General features: G+C 46.0%; 1 protein-coding gene across 3 annotated transcripts in view; it reads right to left on the reverse strand.

The window, feature by feature from the left end:
* Positions 1-19,461, reverse strand: part of PLXNA4 (plexin A4) — a 446,024-nt gene that overhangs the window by 112,565 nt on the left and 313,998 nt on the right. For all 3 annotated transcript variants that reach the window (XM_005550800.5, XM_074036650.1, XM_065542564.1), the window contains one exon: positions 1,232-1,332. In XM_005550800.5, the coding sequence (XP_005550857.2) occupies positions 1,232-1,332 (101 nt within the window). The remainder of the gene's footprint in view (positions 1-1,231; positions 1,333-19,461) is intronic.

Below are 19,461 nucleotides of genomic sequence, written 5' to 3' on the forward strand. Positions count from 1 at the left end.
GCATGGCCATAGACTGAGTTACGTATACTTCAGTGTAGCTCAGTGGTTCTTGACTTTTTTCTACTATAACTTACCTGAGGGATGTCAGACCTTCCCCTAAGGAACTCAAGGACTCATTATGCCTGAGGCTGCCACCCAGAGATGTACTCGAGTTTAAGAGGGTGTTTCTAACTTTTAGAGGCACTCTTTGCAAAGGGGAGGGGAGAAGACAAGATCCTACTCCTACCTTCTTATACTTGAAAATTATTGGTAAATGTTATTGGTCACATGTAGTTCAGGTTCTTAGTAGGAAGAATAAAGTTTTTCTTCTTAATTTATAATGTTTGGATCCAGCTTACAAAGTGGCACATTTCAGGTGTTGGCCAGAAACAACAATAGCTGGACTGGAACCAAATTTCATCAGAGTGAGGTCCAACCATTGTTGGCTTCTCCAGGTATTGATGGCAAGGGTCTTTGGATCCCCAAAGAAAAGCCTTCAGCTTTCTGGTTGTTTGAGCCCTATTTCTGCCCCTTGGTTTATTTACCGTTTACCTCCACTATAATGCCATTGCCTTCTTCCCTCTTCTACAGAATAAAATGGAGCCACAAAAAAGGAAGCATGTTGGCAAGTGGCCAGCACTCAGGCCAGGCTTTACTGACCCAGTGGCTCTAGCCCAAGTGCACTCACAGCCAGCTGATGGGTGTTTGACAGCAGTGGGAGGGTCCTCAGGTGCTACACATTTAACTGCGGATCCAAACCAGAAAATCCTATAGAGATGTTGAAGGAGATGTTAAGGAGATGTGGAATCACTAAAGGGACAGCATATATCTTGTTCATGATTTTGTGGCCAGTATGAAGGTGGAGAAAAAAATATCCAATGCCTTCTTCCTGGTGTTCAGTCCTGGAAAGTCAATCTCCAGCCCAGTAAGCCACAGTCAGGAAAGTCCAGGAATCCTGCTTCTTCCCGCCCTCCAGAGTGTGATTACCCAGCGTGACAACTATATCCTGACCCATCATCATTCCCATGCCGCCATTGCCATATATTTCTTAAGGGAATTTGGCAAATTTAAAGAGAAGTCAGAAAGAACAAAGGAAGGGAGATAAAATTTGGAAAGGATACTAGGAAGGAAGAGCAAGGAAGATGAGGAGAAAAGACAGATCAAAGGGAAAGGCAGTGATGACAGAGAAGTGGAGGAAGGGAATTACCAGGAGGAAGTGGGAGGCAGGAGGCAGCCTCCCCATGGTACTCACGTGTTGTGTAGCACACACCAGCCACAGTGGGGGTCGCCTGAGCCAAGGCACTCGCCGCAGCTCCAATACTGACCACAGGACTCCACAGGGACTCTGGTGAGCTAGGATAGCAGGGTAGGGAGAAAGTGGTCAAGATTTTGCAGAACACCCAGTAGTGTACCAGAAGAGATGCTGCTCTAAATATCAAGTGGATCACCTGAAATGTTGCAGGAGCATGAAGGTGCTTGGAGCCCAGTGTGGGAAGGGACCTTGAGTGATTATGTTTGAGTAGGTGGCCACATATGCATCCAGGGAGACAAGCAGCCATATTATTTTCTTAGCAGTCTCCATGAATACAGACTCCATACAGTCCATACTAAGTTGTTAGAAAAGATATTTACAGCGTTCAAGTTTTCTACCTCTGAAACCCCCAAATATCTCTACAAATGGCCAATTCATCATGTATTTGTTTCCTATCAATTTAATAAGTGCAAATGGTCATTCTCACTCCCTCATCATTTCTCTTTTTCTATAGTGTTTCCCCTTCTTTCCAGTCCTCCTTCATGTTTCATCATTTTTGCTGCTCCAGAGAGCAGTTAGCCTGAGACCAAGACCCTTCTCTTTCTCTCCCTCCTTGCCATTTACCAAGATATCATAAGCTCACTCTGTAGCTGTTACTTACCCGCTCTTTCTTTCTCATAATGTTGGCCAACTGGCTCTAAAAGCTTTCACTATGGTGCTTTCAAAGAGCATCTGCTGCTATTTCTCCTCCTACCCACACTCTTTTCATGACTAGAGGCTTCCTCTCCAACCCAAAACTTTATATTAGCTTTCACCAGCCGCCTGCTAATGTAAAATGTTCCACATGACATTTTTGCTTAGCCCAAATGCTTCCATTTCCTGCATGCTCTTAAATATCTTTTGAATTTCTTTGTTCTCCAATGTAGCTTTGCCTTGATGTCTCTTTACATGACTTGCCAGCACCTGCTACATAGTAGGTACTCAATAATGACACACTGGATCAAACAGAGTTTTTATTTTCTTTTTATAGCCTTGGTCTTTATTCTCTGTTTTGCCAGTTTCTTCTTTACAAAAAGTTTTTTTTTTTTTTTTTTTAATTTTACATCATCCTTTTCCATTTGGGATACCTTTTCATCTCAATGGAGAATCCTACCTGATGTTTCAGCTTGAGCTAAGAGAATTTGATGTGGCCGTCCTTTTTAATTTCTCGCCACCAGACAACAGGCACAGAAAACTATAAACTGCGCTGACCTGGCTGAACCCTCTCTGTTACATGAGCAAATGCAGAGGCAGTGTTTCCCCTGCTGTTTTATGGGGCATGTGCCTCTGTAAAATGATGTCCGCTTGGCAGGGGCTACTTGTAACTCACGCACAGGCAAACTGGCACCAGAGCTGCTCAATTAGTCTCCAACTCTCTTTTGGAATTAATTAATAATTAATTCCCAATCCCACATGATCTCTTTTCCCTTAACTTTCTTATTCCCTTTATGCATCTTTTTGTTCTCCAAAGTACACACCGAGAGTTCTTAATGACCACACTGCATTTTCACTTCTTTCAAGCAACCTTTTAGCCTCCCTCTCCCATTCTGACGGCAGTGACCTTGACCTTGGTGGCCCTTCCTCCACCTTCTCAGATGTCTTTTTCGCACATTTGGAATTTTATCTTTTATTATTGCTCATGTAATCTGCATGGGCTGTGCCTGGAGTCTGCCTACATACGACCTTCCTATCCTACTAATTAACCTTAACAATTAGTTCCTTATGAATTACCCACACTGGCTCCATACCAGCCAAGAATTTGCCCTCTTTCTGTTGTGTCTTTAATTTCTCTTCTTACTCCTTAAGTGAGTATAGACATGCTAGTTATGTAAGCATATAAATAGTGACGCCTAACCCAAAGTACCTGGACTCCTAGGAATTCATGAGTGGTAATGAGGTCCACAAGCTATTTTCAATATTTCCCAAAGCCTAATGGAAATTGAATTGTTGCTGCTTTATGTTTTTTATTCATATTCAGTGATGTACGTCTCATATTAAAAATAGGAAATATGTTATTACTTAATAAATGCAGTTTGTTTAGTAGACAGAATCTTTCAAAACATAATGCACAGAGGGAAAAATAATAAAAGGGGCCATAAATGGTGAAAGTTGGGAACCATAAGTACACAATAATGTTTTCATATGTTCCAGCTGCTTGTCTAGCACTCCATATTTTGCATGGGCTTAAACAGAAAATCATGCCTTGCTCAATCAAAAACATTTTCTTGCTTTAAACTTAATTACCATCCTCCCCAGTTTCTCCTATTGACAAGTTCTATAATCCACCTTGGATGGAATGTGGCTGCAGGTTCCAGAATGTTCCACATCAAGTCAAGAGCCAGCTCCTTGGTGAACGTGAAATTCTCAAAAACCTTTGCATTCAGATTCTTAAAATATTTTGAAACTGGTGTTTAATAATGTCCATACCCTGGAATTGTCAAGTCCCTCCTCTTGATTTTAAACATGAGTCATTTTTTGTTGGGTTTGAAAGAATGCAAGAGCCCTCAGAGCTAGGTTCAAATTCTGGCTTAACTGGAGATAAAAATCCCCCCTCCCCGACCCCCACCCCAATTCAGTTTCCCAAAGCACAGACAACGCAATGGTTTTGTAAATGGTCTGGCACTTTATAAGTGACGGCTATGATGGATCGCTGCTATCCTTTTTATTAATATCCCAATCCTCCTTGTACTGTCACTTACCTCTCCCCTACATCCCAGAAAACTCCTCTGACAGTCTTCTGAGGCCTCAGGAACTCTGTCAGGAGTTCAACAGACCTGGGAGAACTTTTCTTTTTTAATACCTTGATAGCATCATTTCCTCCTTGAACTATGACATTTGCCCCTAAACCATTCATTGTTCCACGCTTCAGATGAAACCCGGAGTTATCTCATTTCCAGGACTTATTCACTATCTTTACTAGCTTCTGGAACAACTATCGGCTTTTCTTAGCTTTTCATGTAGGTGGGTCCATGTGAGACAGGGACACAAGTCCTGCACGGGTATGATGAGCCCTGACATAAGTCCTGCACGGGTATTATGAGCCTTGGGTTCCAGCCACAGTTCTGCCCCCCAGTTTCTTGGGTAAACTTGGACAAATCTCTCTCTGGGCTTCTTTTTGATGATCTGAGAAATGAGGAACTGGGCAGGTTAGTTCTGAATTCCCTTTCAGTCCTAACATCCTAAGCTCCTTGTTAATGCTCCGACAAAGTCTCTCGGGTCAACCTCATCTCACTTGTGTGGTTTTCATGGACATGTATGACAATGGCACTGGGTCCACCTTCAAGAAAACATTCTCTTGGTGACAATCATCCAGGCATCCAGAGCTTTCTCATCTTGAAGGTAAACAACGCAACTGCCTTTAGTCTGTCCTTACAGAATAGTTATATTTATGATTTAATCATTTTTATGACTCTCTCCTGAACTTCATCTAGGTTTTCTCTACTCTTTTTAAAGTGTGGACATTCAAATTGGGGAGCCAACAGGATTCTGACAGTCCAAGTAGAAAGGTTACCATCATTTGAAAGCTAGGTGCCACCTCCTTCACCTTGCCAGGACCTTCCCAAGGAAGGACAGTACCAGGGAAATCTCCCAGGCTCCACCATCAGGCAATAGTCTCCAGCATGGCCAAGGCCTCCCAGGCTGGCTGCACACCTCTCCATCTCTATCACTGCTTTGCCTCACTCTCTACCCCATGGTTAATTCTGCAAAGCATCAGAAGTTTTTCTAATACTTTCAATCACTTTTGAAAACTGGATTTAGTCCAACCATTTAGCTCAGTATAAATGTATTCCCTCATGTCCCCAGTTACCATCCACACCTTGCTAGTACATTGCACAGGTGGCCAGATGACCTCTGAGCCACCTTGCCTCTATGATTCTTTCTCCCCAAATACCTAGACTTGCCACTCATAGCCTTACACCATACAAAGCTGCCTCTCCCAACCCCCATCTCCAACTCCTCTCCTGACCCTGGAACACAAACCACTCCAGATGCAGAGCCACACGATTAATTAAAACCACCCCACGCTGATTAAAGTCTTAAGCTGCAGTGCCAGGCATGCTAATTAACTGAGTGAGGGAATTCAGACCACAGGAAGAGGTGAAAAAAGAAAGTAATGGGGTGGGGGAGGGACTTCTGTTTGGAGAACAAATCAGATGGTGACATGACCTAAGCTACCATAATGATAGATGGTATCAGAGACCACAGAATATTGAGGTCTGTCCCTTGGTCACAAGACTCTAGCAAACGTGTTGATGGATGTAGCTGCAGCTTCCTTTGCTGCTTCTAGAGATGGGAGCCCCATCACCTCCGGGGACCTCCACGTGTGCATAAGTTGTGCTTGGGGAGAAGGATTGGGCGCAGGGTTAGGGTAGGGTCTGCATAACATTGTCTTGGGACATTGTCCGGCTTTGTGCAAAAACCTATTAGGCAGTTTAGCAGTTCCTCAAAAGTTAAACAGAATTACTATATGATCCAGCAATTTTGCTTCTGGGTACACAAGCAAAACAAATGAAAGCAGGATCTCAAAGACACATTTGCACACTCAGGTTCATAGTGGAATTACTCACAACAGCCAAAAGATGGAAGCAACCCAAATGTCCATTAACAGATTAATGAAGCAACAATATGTGGTATATCCATACAATGGAATATTATTCAGGCTTAAAAAGGAAGGAAATTCTGACACATGCTACAACATGGATGAACCTCGAGGACATGATGCTAAGTGAAATAAGCCAGACATAAAAGGACAAATACTGCATGATTCTGCTTATGTGAGGTGCCTAGAGTAGTCAGATTCATAGTGACAGAAAGCAGGATGGTGGTTGCCAGGGACTGGGGAAGGGAGGAATAAGGAGTTACTCTTTAATGGGCAAAGACTTTCTGTTTGGGCAAATGCAAAAGTTCAGAAGATGGAGGGTGGTGACGCTTGCACCACAATGTGAATGTACTTACAAATGCACACTTAGAAATAATTAACACTGTGAATTTTTGTTATGTGTATTTTACCACAATAAAAATATTGAAATAATCCTTTTGAGTGGACTTCACAAATTACTTCATCTTCAGCATGGCAGCATGGATATGAAAACACCTGTTCTCTGCTTTGCTCCTTGGGTCAAAGGGGCACAGCTTTTGCTGGTAGACTAATACAATCATGTTTATGAAACATTCTGAGATCTTTCAGTCAGAAGATAGGCATTGCTACTCTTTTCAATGTAATCTCAAATAGACAAAGGGTTTTGGATAAATGTCACCTATCATGTATCATTACATAACTGGCTCTGTCATTCTCAAGGTCTGGATACCTGTTTCTTGATTTGGAAAAATGATGCCATAGCCTTGTTCTTCCTGGAAATGTTTGCCTCCCACCCATTCCAAAAGGCCTAAATAAGGAGCTCCCAATTCAAATAACTCACAAGAGGTCAAATGGCCACTGATTTTAGAAAATTATCCTGCTGTTGCTCAACCTCTGCTTTGGTATTTTTCATTCACAGTGATGGCCAGAAATCACCTGTGTGTCCTTCCCCATTTACACTTCCTTTCCCCCTAGATCACCTTTCTGGGAATCTGGGTGGTTTTATCCTTTTGCCACCAAGGTAAGCTTCCTTAAATAATATAATGTAGTTTGGTTTGGTTTTAAATAATTGTAAATAGAATGATCATTTGCTGTTGTACATGCAATCATCATCATCATCATCATCATCTTCCTAACCTGTTCAGTTCCAAAGGTCACAAATTTACAGAACAATGGCCTAGCATAGGAAGGCAATGAATGACTGAGAAGAGAGCAAAGGGTCCCACATCAGATTTTAAGTCATGGCCTTGGTCTTCATAAGTTTCTCCATGTGATGAGCTGAGCCCATTGCTTGGGGACCTGGGAGCCTGGGGGTCCTCCATGGCAGCTGGAGGAATTCTTACAGCTTCTGAGTCCTGGCCCCCACTGCCCAACTCCCGCCTGGTTTCCCTGATATTTCAAAAGATGCTTTCCTCTGGCAATAGGGTCCCACTCTGCCTGTTGCTCACATTCTGAAGGGTGCCTGCTGTTCTGCTGATTACATTCAGAAATGTTCCATAGATATAGCATGCAGTCTCTGTATGTATCTCTAATTTGTTTAAGCATTTGACATTCTGGTCAAAATGTGAGTTATTACTCCATTTCTACTCTTATAATTGGATGCTAATGCAACGATGGCTACACTGAGCCTGATGGTTGGAGTTAATTTAAATGTCCAAAAGGTTTCTTAAGTACCCAATTTCCTTCAAAATTGTCAAAAAAGAAAGAAAAAAAGAGGCAAGATGACCCATTAAGAAACTCCAAGAGGCTGCTGGGGGAACTGTCAAGCCGTGCAGATGCCACACTTGGTGCTGTACATCATGCTGTCCTTCCTTGCCAATGTCCCCGAGCAGAGGAAGTAGAGTTGAGAAAAGTTACTCCTTTTCTGGAAAATTCTTAGCTCAGTAATACACATGGGTCTCGGTGGCTTGGTCTTGGGGAGCTCCTCAAAGCCTCTCCGCTGGCCTTTATTTCCTTTGGTCACCACCGGTTGCCTTTCCAAGCTTTATTTCTGCTGGCCAGGGACCACACAAAGGTTTTGTGGAGTCTCCCTGTGATGGCTCCAAGGCCCTCACCACCAGGGCTGCAATTTGTGGCTGAGCAGTGGCTCAAGAAGCTGTGCTTATTTCAAGTCACTCCACATGCCTGGAACCCTGTCACTCCTGTTCTCTTTGCTCAAAGGTGGCAGGTGTTTCTGAACCTAGCTAACTGGTATGAAAGGCAGATGTTAGGAGGCTGGTTCCAGGCTGTAGCAGATTGTATTATGAGTCCCAATTCTTCACTCCCTAAAAAGACTTTTATGTCTCCACCCCATGGCCTCATGGTGAATAGAGAAGTGGCATGCATTTCCCCACTTCTTGGCTTTTGGGCATGGCCTCAGGACTTGATTGGCCAATGGAATGGTAGGAAACTTGAGACGAATTAATGCTTCAGATGTGCTTATGTGCTCCTCTTTGCCTTCTGTGCTTCTGTCATTGCCATAAGAAGAGCTTCCCGAAATAGCTGTTTCCTCTTCAGCCTGGGCCCCAAAGGAACCCACATGGAGAGAGAACTGAGCCCAACTTATAGCCAGGAGACAACCCTGGCTGATGCAGCAGCTTGAAGCAGAACTGCCCAGCTGAGTTGAGCTTAGGGAGCTGACATGCAATTGCTTTGTAGAGCCATGAGTGTGAGGATTCGTGTCTATTGTATGCAACTGAGTTTTGGGTTGGTTTGTTACAAAGCTTTATTATAGCAATAGCTAGCTGATACACAGGTGCTGGGCAGAAAGTTACACCAGGATGTAAAAGTCCCATGAGAGGGAGAGAGAAGAGGTCAGTCAAATGGAGGAGGGGGAAGGCTGCAGTGTGGTCGCTTCTTACCACCCTGTGCTTCAAATAGGTTATGCAAACATTGAAGGCATATGTACCCGGTACGAGTTCAGAAATTATTGAAAGCTGGGTCTGATATGATAAATGGACCTTCTCAGTACCTCCCATGCTGGCCGTGCTCTCTTAATTCTATGGTCATAGATCTATTGATCTCAGGAAAGTCTAGCCCCTGAGCAAAGGACTGAAGACGACTCTGGAAAGACAATGTAGCCCTCCAGCTGTGGTCAGCTGACCAGAAGCACAGATGTGCTTCAGACTCCCTGTACTGGCCATCTGGCTGCCCCAGTGTCAGAAAATGATTTTTTTTCTACTTAGCAGCAGTAAAAGCTCCTTGGGAATGGTTTGCCTTGAGCTTTGCAATTCCTCCTACTGGTGCTTGGGCCATGGGGCTAATCCAGCTGGGGCCTCACTTGAGGGCAGACAGAGGCACAGGGTCAAGGGCAGCAGCCTTGGCTACCACCACTATCCCTACCTGCCTCTAGGCAGGACCTCTGGGGTCAAGGCTGACGATATTTAGAATAGCAAAGGCAACCGCCACAGGACATGAGGGTTGGGGAGCTGGGATTCCAAACTGTAATCTATTCTGTGTGTCTGGGTGACCTTGAGCAAAAAGTTCCCATTTTTCATGCCTCACTTGATTCATTTTCAGATTAGGGGGATCCAGTCCTGCTCTGCCTCAAAGAATTGGTCACAAAATGCTACCAATACAAATGATTTGGGAAGCTTCTTGTAAACGAAAAGTAGCAGATGTTGCGGAGGGCTGCAATTTGTTGCTATTAATAAGAATAAATGCCTAATAGGAAGCCAGTTTGCTCCGGGAACTCGGACAGCCAAGGAGCGAGTGCCGACGCCGGAATCATCAACATATGTTGGTCCTCATTAGCAAACGGCAGTAGCTGGGAAGCTGGGCAAGGAGCTCTCAGTGTGCTTTCTGCAGAGCCTCGAGAAATCACCCCATCCTCAGGCTTCCCAGTGTGGGCTGCGCTGCAATGGCACGTGATTGTTATTAGCCAGAGCCCTCGCCAAGTGGGAGAGCGATCTGCTTCCCTGCTGCATAGACGGAAAAGCCATAGCCCAGAGGAGCTGAGCAGCTTGCCCAAGGTCACGCAGCAGGGTGGTGGCAAAGGTGGAAATTGAAATGAAGCTGGGGGCTGGAGCCCACCCTCGGGCCTGCCAGACACCACTGGTTCCTGGAACATAGTACGGGGGATTGAGAAACCTCTGGTCCCTCTGCTGAAAACAGGTCCTGTGTTGAAAACTACACAGCATTCAGGCTACTTACTATACTATCAGGAAGGTCTGGCTGAGTTCAGGGGCTGAGAAGCCCCCCCTATGGGCAGATCACCAAGTAGCAGCCCTACAGAGAGAATGACAATTGGTCTCAGCACAGCCTCCTCCTCCAGGAGGTTTTCTTACTCCTTCAAATGTGGTTAGGGAGAAAAATAGAGTTTGAAATAGTTTTATCTCAGGGACAAGTGAGAAGCAGAGATCTGGGGGAAAAACAGACCTGGGTTTGGATCCTGGATCTGCCATGACGGTGACTTGGACAACTTATTTAACTTCATCAAGCCTCTGTTTCCTCATCTAAGCACCCTGATGGGTTGTTTGGAAGACTAATTGGGATGACACATATGAATGTGTTAGTGTTATGCTAACGGCAACTCTGTTGTTCCAGCATCTTCCTCCGATAAAATGCCCCTGTGATGGGTGGTGCAAAGTCATCTTTCTTCACTCCACTACACCTAGTACTCAGCTTATGTGCAGTAAATGAGAAAAGTAAATGAATGTTTGCATGCACACATAAATAAATAAGTGAATGAATGAACGTGGTTCCTGTTACACTTGTGCATACTCCAATAATCCCCTGGAGATCATTGATTTGACAGTCTTGGCTCTACTCTAAAACCTATCATTTCTAGATTATTGCCACAGATTAATCTCTTAGTGTAAAGGTTAAATCCTCTCCTTCTCTGAGCTCTCATGCTCACATTCACATACAGGCTCAGGAGGCCCGACTTCCTGACTTCCAGGGCTGTGGGGTTGCAATGTGTGAGATTCTCTAGCTAGGCAGATCCCATGCATTTCGCAGAGGAGACTGCAGTCCCAGAGCAGCCCTGCCAACATGGAGGTGCAAAGCAATGGAGGATGACAGGAGTGTTCTGGCATTCACACAGTTAACAAGCCAAGGGGGACTTTGGAAACATTCTAGCTGCCAGTCGTCTCATTTTTCAGTTGAAGCTCAGTTGCTGCAGGGATTTGTCCAAGGCTACATGGCTACCAACACTCTTCATTTGATACCCAGTCCCTAGATATGGACTCCTGGCCAAGACGCTCATTCTTGACCCAGTCTTAAGGTCAGGGCTGAAGCAGGGGCAGAGCCTCAGGGCCCCACATCCTGGAGGAAAATGCAAGCCTCCCTCCCCATCCCCAAGCCCAGGAGGTGGGAAGGGGCTGTTGTCCTGGGGATCAAAGTGCTGCTCCTGTTCCAGCCCATCTTTTAGCGAATGACACAGACAAAGACTATGGCCCCTTCTGAACTGGGACCGGGAACCTGCTGTTGTGTGTTTCCCAAGCACAGCCTGCTCAATGGGAGCCTTTGTTCCTGCAGCCAAAAAGAAGGTGGGGAGGGGCTGGCACGGTGACACCTAACTCCCGGCCCAGGCAGTGGAGCCAGGCTAGTCCCCAGGCATATGCTGAGGCTCCCTAGCTGGCTGGCACTGGCTCCTTGTGGGAAGTGGCAGGGCAGGCTGGGCAGGTACTCCTTTCTCCATCAAGCACCTGACCCTTCTCTCTGACTTCCTTCTAGTAAGGGCTCTGCTGACCAGCATCCCCAGCAATGCTCTAGCTATTCAAACCACAAAAAAACAGTGTGTGTAAATGATACATTTTGTGAATGAGTGCACAGCAGCCCAAGGGGGTGTGCCCAGATGTGCATGTCTCAGCACAGGAGTGGCATTTGTACACACCTATGGGCAGAAGTGTTCTGGACCACAGGAGCATGTTTGCAAATAAACACATCTTTCCCTGCAGGAAACCAAGGCTGGGTATGAGGCTTCTCTGGCTGGGAAACAAATATCTTTTTTCCAAAAGGGATTTGACTCTGGGAAAATCATGGTGCTCAAATGGTTGGAAACTGATATTCCTGAAGGAGAACCTTCTAGGTCCATCAACATGGGGCCCCACTCTCCGGAGACCAGGTGCTGCTGGATTAGAAAGGAGGCAGAGATGACAGATGACCCAAGGAATCCTAAATCGTCTTCCTTCCATCCTATCTCCTATCTCAAGGTACCCGCCTACTCTCCTGAACTTACACGAGTTCCCATTTTGGGATCAGGGCCCAGCCTGCTGCTGGGGAAAGGTGAAGAAGGCCCTCTTGTGTGTGGGCCACCCTGGACACAGGTCATCATTGCCTACACAGGCAAAATGCAGCTTCTTCATTAGGAGATATGGCTTTGAGGGCATCTTCCAGTAATTCTTCAAATATGAAAGGACAATTGTTAAAATGACAGCATTCTAAAAGGTGTTTTTTGTCTTAAGATGGAGTCTCACTCTGTCGCCCAGGCTGGAGTTCAGTGGCCTGATTGTGGCTCATTGCAACCTCCGCTTCCTGGGTTCAAGGGATTCTCCTGCCTCAGCCTCCTGAGTAGCTGGGACTACAGGCACACGCCACCACGCCCTGCTAATTTTTGTATTTTTAGTAGTGACAGGGTTTCACCAGGATGGTCTCGATCTCCTGACCTCGTGATCTACCTGCCTTGGCCTCCCAAAGTGCTGGGATTACAGGCATGAGCCACCATGCCCGGCCTCTAAAAGGGTTTTATGCCTTAGAAACTGTCGGTGAGGGTTTAGATTAGTGCAACCATTTTGAGGAGTAATTTGGCAGTTATTACTAAAACCTAAAATGACCCAGCAAGTCTTCCTCTTGGAATCTTTCCTGCAGAAATACTAGCACCTAGACACCTGTGGTTGGCTGTGGATATTCACTGTGGCTTTGTATGCAGTAATGACTGTTTGGAAACAACATATCCATCCACAGGGGGCTGGCTAAAGAAATCATGGCACATCTACACTCTAAGATAATAGTCTGTATGTATCAGATGGATGAATGTCTATGATTCATCTTTGAGTTAAAAAAACAAATTTTAAAAACAGGGTATATTAAGACTCAATGTTTGTTTTCAAAAGATAACTATGCAGCTGTGTACACATATATATGCAAACTTTGTGCAAAGAATAACTTCTAGAGAGATACCTAGCAGATATCTAGCGGATACCTACTATCTGCTAACAGTGGTTAACTTTGGGGAGTTTGAATTTTTCACAGACAGGGTATTATAGACCGGGAAATTAAAATAATATTTTAAAGATGCTTTAACCTTTAGTCTTTTAAACTAAATTAACTGTGCAGCTCAAAATTTATTTTAGGGTGACAGCTTGAATTTTTCTTTTTTCTTTTCTTTTCTTTTTTTTTTTTTTTTTTTTTTTTTGAGACAGAGTCTCACTCTGTCACCCAGGCTGGAGTGCAGAGGCGCGATCTCGGCTCACTGCAACTTCTGCCTCCTAAGTTCAAGCAATTATCCCGCCTCAGCCTCCTGAGTAGTTGAGACTACAGACACACACCACCATGCCCAGCTGATTTCTTTTTTGTATTTCTTTTTTGCAGAGATAGGGGTTTGCCATATTGGCCAGGCTGGTCTTGAACTCCTGACCTCAAGGGATCTGACTGCCTTGGCCTCCCAAAGTGCTGGGATTACAGTCATGAACCACCACACCTGGCCCAACTTTTCTTTATACCCACAAGATTTCTAATATTCTGGAACTATGGAAAGGGCTCTTGGCTGCTTGGTCTCTCCCTCTTGGTTCACCTTCTGACCAGCAGCACCCTGGAAGTGAGCCCTGGGCCATGGGGGAGTTTTCTCCTTATAAAATTAACCATCCCATATCGGGTGGGAAAGTCATTGTTTAGCAATGCACTTATTCAGTGATGTCACCTGTCCACCCAGACACCAATTCCACCCAACATGCAGAAGACTCTATCTCTCTACAAAAGTTACTGGGCGAGGACCATGGCACCTCTGCCTACAGTCCCAATATGTGCAGATGCTATCATGCACTATGTTTGCATCAGTTTAGTTTCCATGTGGAGGAGTCATGGTATGCTGGGACATCACTGGGCGGGGGGTCCTAGGACCTGGGCTGTAATCCTAGACCTGTTCCTCACTTGCTGCAATCCCTTAGCAATTGTCTTCATCTGTCTAGCTTTCAGTGTTCAACATAAATTGATCTCTATCGTCCTTTCTACCCAGAAGATTCCATCATAACTAACTATGGTATGGCTAGAAAAATCTCCAGGAGTCTCACTCCAGGATCTCCCTCAATTTTATTCTCATCTGGGTTACTTCATCTATCTGTATGATAGGGACCCTCAGCTCTGCCCTTTCCCTAGCTCTTGTGATCTTGAAAAAGTACGATGATATCAATCTGAAATATACTTTGAATTCTAAGAAAGGAAATTGTCACAACTTCTAATGATGAATTATGAAACCACTAGAGTTTACTGCGACCATTTCTATTTATCATTAATATAAACAATTGTGAGGGTGAGTAAAGAGTTGTGCGCACATCGTCTCTGAGAGAATGGAGAGAGCACAGTCTTCTGAAGTCCTAGATTCAACTCCTGGCTTAGCCACTTGTCAAAAGTGTCTCTTTGAGCCTCGGTTTCCTCCTATGCATAAAGGGAGTAGTGAATATACCCCCTATTAGGTGACAATTAAATTCTGTTGTCAGTGCTCAGCAATGTCCCTCCTTGCATTTCTCTGGGTGGGACAGGAAGGACAGTCGGGAGACCCAGCTGCACTGTGCCAGCCTTCATTCTTTCTAGGCTGCAGATGTAAGGCAGAGCTTCCCGCTTCCATCTGCCAGGAGCTGACCCCGCTGGACTGTAGTAGCGGGCCAGTTACTTTCCATTAGGAAGTTCATTTTCAAGGGGTGAGTGGTGGTGGTGGCAGGGGTAATGAATCCATTTCACATTTTGTGCATCTGGGGAGTCTGATCTATATCCAACTAAAACTCAGAATAGATTCCCCATTCTGAAATGAGAAATGGCTATTAGACCTATATTTAGACTAGGGGTTCAGTGAGCTCAGAAATAATTGCTGGCCCTGGGGTGGAGATGGGGTGGGAGGAGGCTAATTTGGGCCCATTCTCAGGGTGGACAGCCTGGGGGAAGGCCAGGAGTCTCAGCCACTCTCTTTCTGTCCATTCAGGCCTCTGTTACAGCAACAGACAACCTCCAATACCAAAATGCCATTGCCTATGACAGACAAGCTCAGTAGATGGAGAACCTGGGAGAAGGATCTAAAAGTGTAGCAGCCCACAGGAAGGGGCAGCATATAGGTGGAGGGTCTTGTAACTGAGTGTTAGTCAGGAGTCTGTGGGTCACAGGGGACCTGGGACCTGGGCTGTGCAGTCCGAGAGCTGATGCTCAGATCTTAACTCGGTCACTTAAGAGTTTCGTCAAGTGCACTCAATATTCTCAAGCCTCCGAAAGCTATGCAGATTAAATGATATAATACATGTAAAACACTCAACACAGTCCTAGACCATCCACACCTAACACCCAGCATCTGTCCTTATAGGCATGACCACCAGGGCCAACTCATCTTTTGGGTTTGCTTTTCCTGAGACAGACAACATTACCCTTAACGCAAAGTTCAATTTTAAAATTCATCTTTAAAGGTTTCCAGATGTGTCCCTGTGATTGCTGAATACTTCAGCCCGCAGTTATCTTATAAGTAAGTGCTGGAAAAGGAGTCAGAACTGAAGAGAACCTGTGTTGGGACCTCACGGTCTTATTCCTAACCTGACCACTGACTCCACTGGGTGATGCCCTGTGGTCCCCAGGCCTAAAAAACCCCTCCCTATCAATAGAGCTTTGGCCACACAGCCAGCCCCAGAACTTTCCAACCAGTCCCCTGTCTCTTCTCTCCTCTCTTCAGCTATTCTGAGAGCTTTTGCTCTGCTCTTGAATTGTATAGGAAGGAAAAGAGGAAAACCCAGGCAAGTAAACTTTATTGCCCCAGCACCTGGAAAAGTTAAGAAAAGACAGGGAACACTTCCAACTATCTGATGAAATGAGGCCAGGGTTATCTGTGCTCTTTATTCAATCAGGGTCTCCCCTGACCTCTGTGAACAGGCATAACCACAAGTGCGCTGTGGGTCTGGGATAGGAGATCATGCTGGCTCCTCGCCAAGCACAAGAGGCTGTGCTGTGCGCTGGCATGTTGGGACATGAGTTGGCACGGCACGTCTGGAAGGCCAGGGTCAGGCAGTAAGGCCCAGCATGGTGGTATTTGGCACAGAATCCAGCAACCCCTGCTGTGGCAGGGACATGAGGATGCAGCCTCCAGACACAATTAAACATGGGGCATTTGCTGAGTTTGCAAACAAACCTGCAGGATACAGGGCTGAGGCAGTAGCAAGAAAATGGATGTGACAATTCAGGGTAGGTAGCATGCCATACGTGCAATTCATTTTCTAATGCTTTTCTCCTCCATTAAGCCTACTTTGGATATTGCTGGGAATATAGCTTAACTTGGACCAGAGTCTGGGGCACAGTGGGGGCTGGTTTGGATTGTGTGCCTCCCCAGGAAAGCTCACCATGCCACTGCTTGCTGAGTTGTGGGACACCCCTCAGGGATGCTCACAGTTTAAGGGGAGAATCAAGGCACTTACAAGGTGCTAAGGAGGAGGGAAAGGCAGGAATTTGGAGTCTAGGTTAATTGACTCTGAACTTCACTGAGCATCAGAATCAACAGTAGAACCCTTAAAATGCTGATGCCTGGGCCAAGCTCTGAGCAGCAAAATCAAAATTCCCAGGAGCTGGGCATCTGTATTTTCTCAAAGCCCTGTACTGCTCTGCTCATTCCCCCACCCATGACCCTGTTAACGGGCTGGGTTTGGGACAACTGGCCTTGACCATAGGGAGCAGAGGAGTTAGTGATTTGAGGATTATGCATTTTGCCCTGGAATCTGAGCAATACGGCAGGTGGAAGGCTATGGGGCACAGGGACAGGGTGGGGCAAGCATAGCGATGACACTGGACAGCTGTACATGGCTTCCCCATTCATAAGCAATTTCACAGCCACGATTGCCTGTGACCACAATCTGGTGAGGTAGCCAGCTCAGGGATGACAGCCTCCAGTTTACAGATGAAGACACAGGTTGGGAGGGGTTAAGCGACTTGCTCAAGGTCACACAGCCAGTAAGTAGCAGTGCCAGGTCCCTAACACAAGGTGTCTGTGACCAACGGCTGCTCTGAGGCATGGTGCAGCCTCCTTTCTTCACTCCAGTCCCCTTGCTTGCAGGGGCCAGGTGACTGTAGCTCCCCCGTGATGAGCAGCAGCTGCCTAATTGATTGCAGAGGCAAGTTGCCCCAAACATCATGGACAATGATGAAGGCAGAGTTTGGCTTGGAGCATTTCCATTCAGATATATCTTATAATCACTCTTTGGCCAACATGTTTCCCTCACAAGGTCTGTCTCCTTCTACGTGACACACATCTCCAAATAAGGCTCTCTATCATCTGGGGCCTGGCAGGATTCTAGACAATCGCTCAGTGTGTTGGTGCAATGTCACCCTGGCCCAACCCAGCAGGGGCTGGTATGTCTGACTTCATGAGACTTTACCAATTATGGAATTGTTTCACTGGCTCCAGGGGCTGCAGACTTCAGAGCTGGCCACATCCCGAGGCAACTGCTGCCTGTAGCTTGGTAGGGAATCCACATCCTGTCTTGGGGCCAAGGGTATGGTCTGGAGACACAGAGCAGCAGGAGCCCACAGGTGGGCCAATTCTTCAGGACAACCTGAACCTCACAGGGCTTCCAGGCTGCTAGAACTGAGTAGGCCGTTAGTTCTGACACAGAGACCCTGTCAGATGCTCAGCTGTGACCCTGTAGATTTGAAGGGAAGGCTATGGGCTTCCTAGGCCCATGTTTTCCGAGGGATATTTCCAGCTATGCTGAAGAATCAGTCTGACCTTGCAGACTGTCTGTAGATGGAGGAATTGGAAGGGTCATCTCAGCTTTCTGTGCCATTCACCCTGGTCCTGCCAAGGGAGAATCCAGCAAAACCACTGACATGCTAAGGCATCTTTGGCTAGCATGGGCCTTAATAAAGCCAGCTCTCTGAGGTGGAGGATGTAGCTGGAAAGGGGTCATTGAAGGCAGAAAAGTTGGAGAGAAAGCTCCACCCCATAGTGTCCATCTACTCTCTACAAGAGCCCTGGCCTGGAAGGCCACCCTGGTCTGCCCTCATGTCCGGTCACTGAGACTCAGCAAAGGCTGGAGAGGGCCTCCCCACCCCTGGTGCTTCTCTGGCCAATGCTTCTTCAAGGAGTGAAGGGAATCTGAAAACAGTGCAGACCAAATAGCTGCTGCGTCGATGAAAGGCGGGCTGGGGTCTGAGCAAAGGGTGGCATTGGTGACACCACAGGGTATGAAAGGTTAACTTTGCATGCCTCAGCACTCCATATTTTCCCTTCTTCTTCCTGCTTTTGTTCTTTATCAAAAATTGCCTAGTGGGCTCTCTCTCACTCATACTTCAGCATGAATGGGCTGGCGTCAGGTTGTTCCTGGCGGTGGCTGCTGCAGATTTGCTTTTGGGAGCAGAGTCAAGGAGCAGATGTGAAAGTCCTGTGTTCCCAATGACTCCAGGAGCAGGGGACCCTGCCTGACCACAGCCCCTGCCTTTGGGGCTGGCCTTTTCTCCTTTCTCTCCACTCTCCTCCTTCCTGTCCCCTGTGATCAGCGTCCCTGTGACACTCATGTGCACGATTCTGTAGGAGCTATGCTTAGACCTTTTGTGATGCTTAGAGAAACCACCCACACCAATCCAGACCCCAGATCCAAGAAAACACCTGGGAAGCAGACAAAAATAACTATGAAAGCAAAGGTTGGCTGCACTAACCTAATTATATGACCAAAGAATCCCAGAGTTGGGTGAAAACTTAGTTGCCTAACCCAAACTTTTATTGGATATAACCACTCAATGCAGACATTTATGCTATGTGTTTGCCAGTTACACCCAATTTGAAGAAAAATAATAAGAATAACATCATTAAATATAATCAGACATGACTTATGAAAGGGTTTGATGCAACATTAAACTGTGTTTATTGGTACTGTTGTCCTAATTTATTGCTTGTGTGCCATGGTAATCTATTCATAATTACAAAAACAAAGAGCTAGGAGCATTCTTTACATCTCCTGGTGACCTCGCTTCTAAAGAGGTCCCTCCTCCACCCCGGCAGACAGTATTGAGCCACTTCAGGGTTTAGAGTTCTTAGGGAACCCTAAATGAATGGCACAGAAAGCTCGGATGGACCCTACATCTACAGAGAGTCTGCAGGGTCAGACTTATTTCTCAGTACAGCTGGGAAGATCACTCAGAGATCACAGCTTAGAAAACCAGCCCATCTAGCTGGGTGTGGTGGCACGCACCCGTAATCCCAGCTACTTGGGAGGTTGAGGCAGGATAATCATTTGAACCCAGGAGACAGAGGTTGCAGTGAGCCAAGATCATGCCACTGCACTCCAGCCTGGGCAACAAGAGCAAAACTCCAAGTCAAACAAAAAGAAAAAAACAAAAGCAAAATAAAACCAGCCCATGGTATTCCCTTCAAACCTCCAGTGCTTGGCACCTGTGGGATAAGGTGTGCATTCCCAAGGCCCTCCAGCCAGACTAGACTCACTGAAGCCTTTGT

The sequence above is a fragment of the Macaca fascicularis genome, chromosome 3, assembly GCF_037993035.2.
Source record: "Macaca fascicularis isolate 582-1 chromosome 3, T2T-MFA8v1.1".
Taxonomy (NCBI): Eukaryota; Metazoa; Chordata; class Mammalia; order Primates; family Cercopithecidae; genus Macaca; species Macaca fascicularis.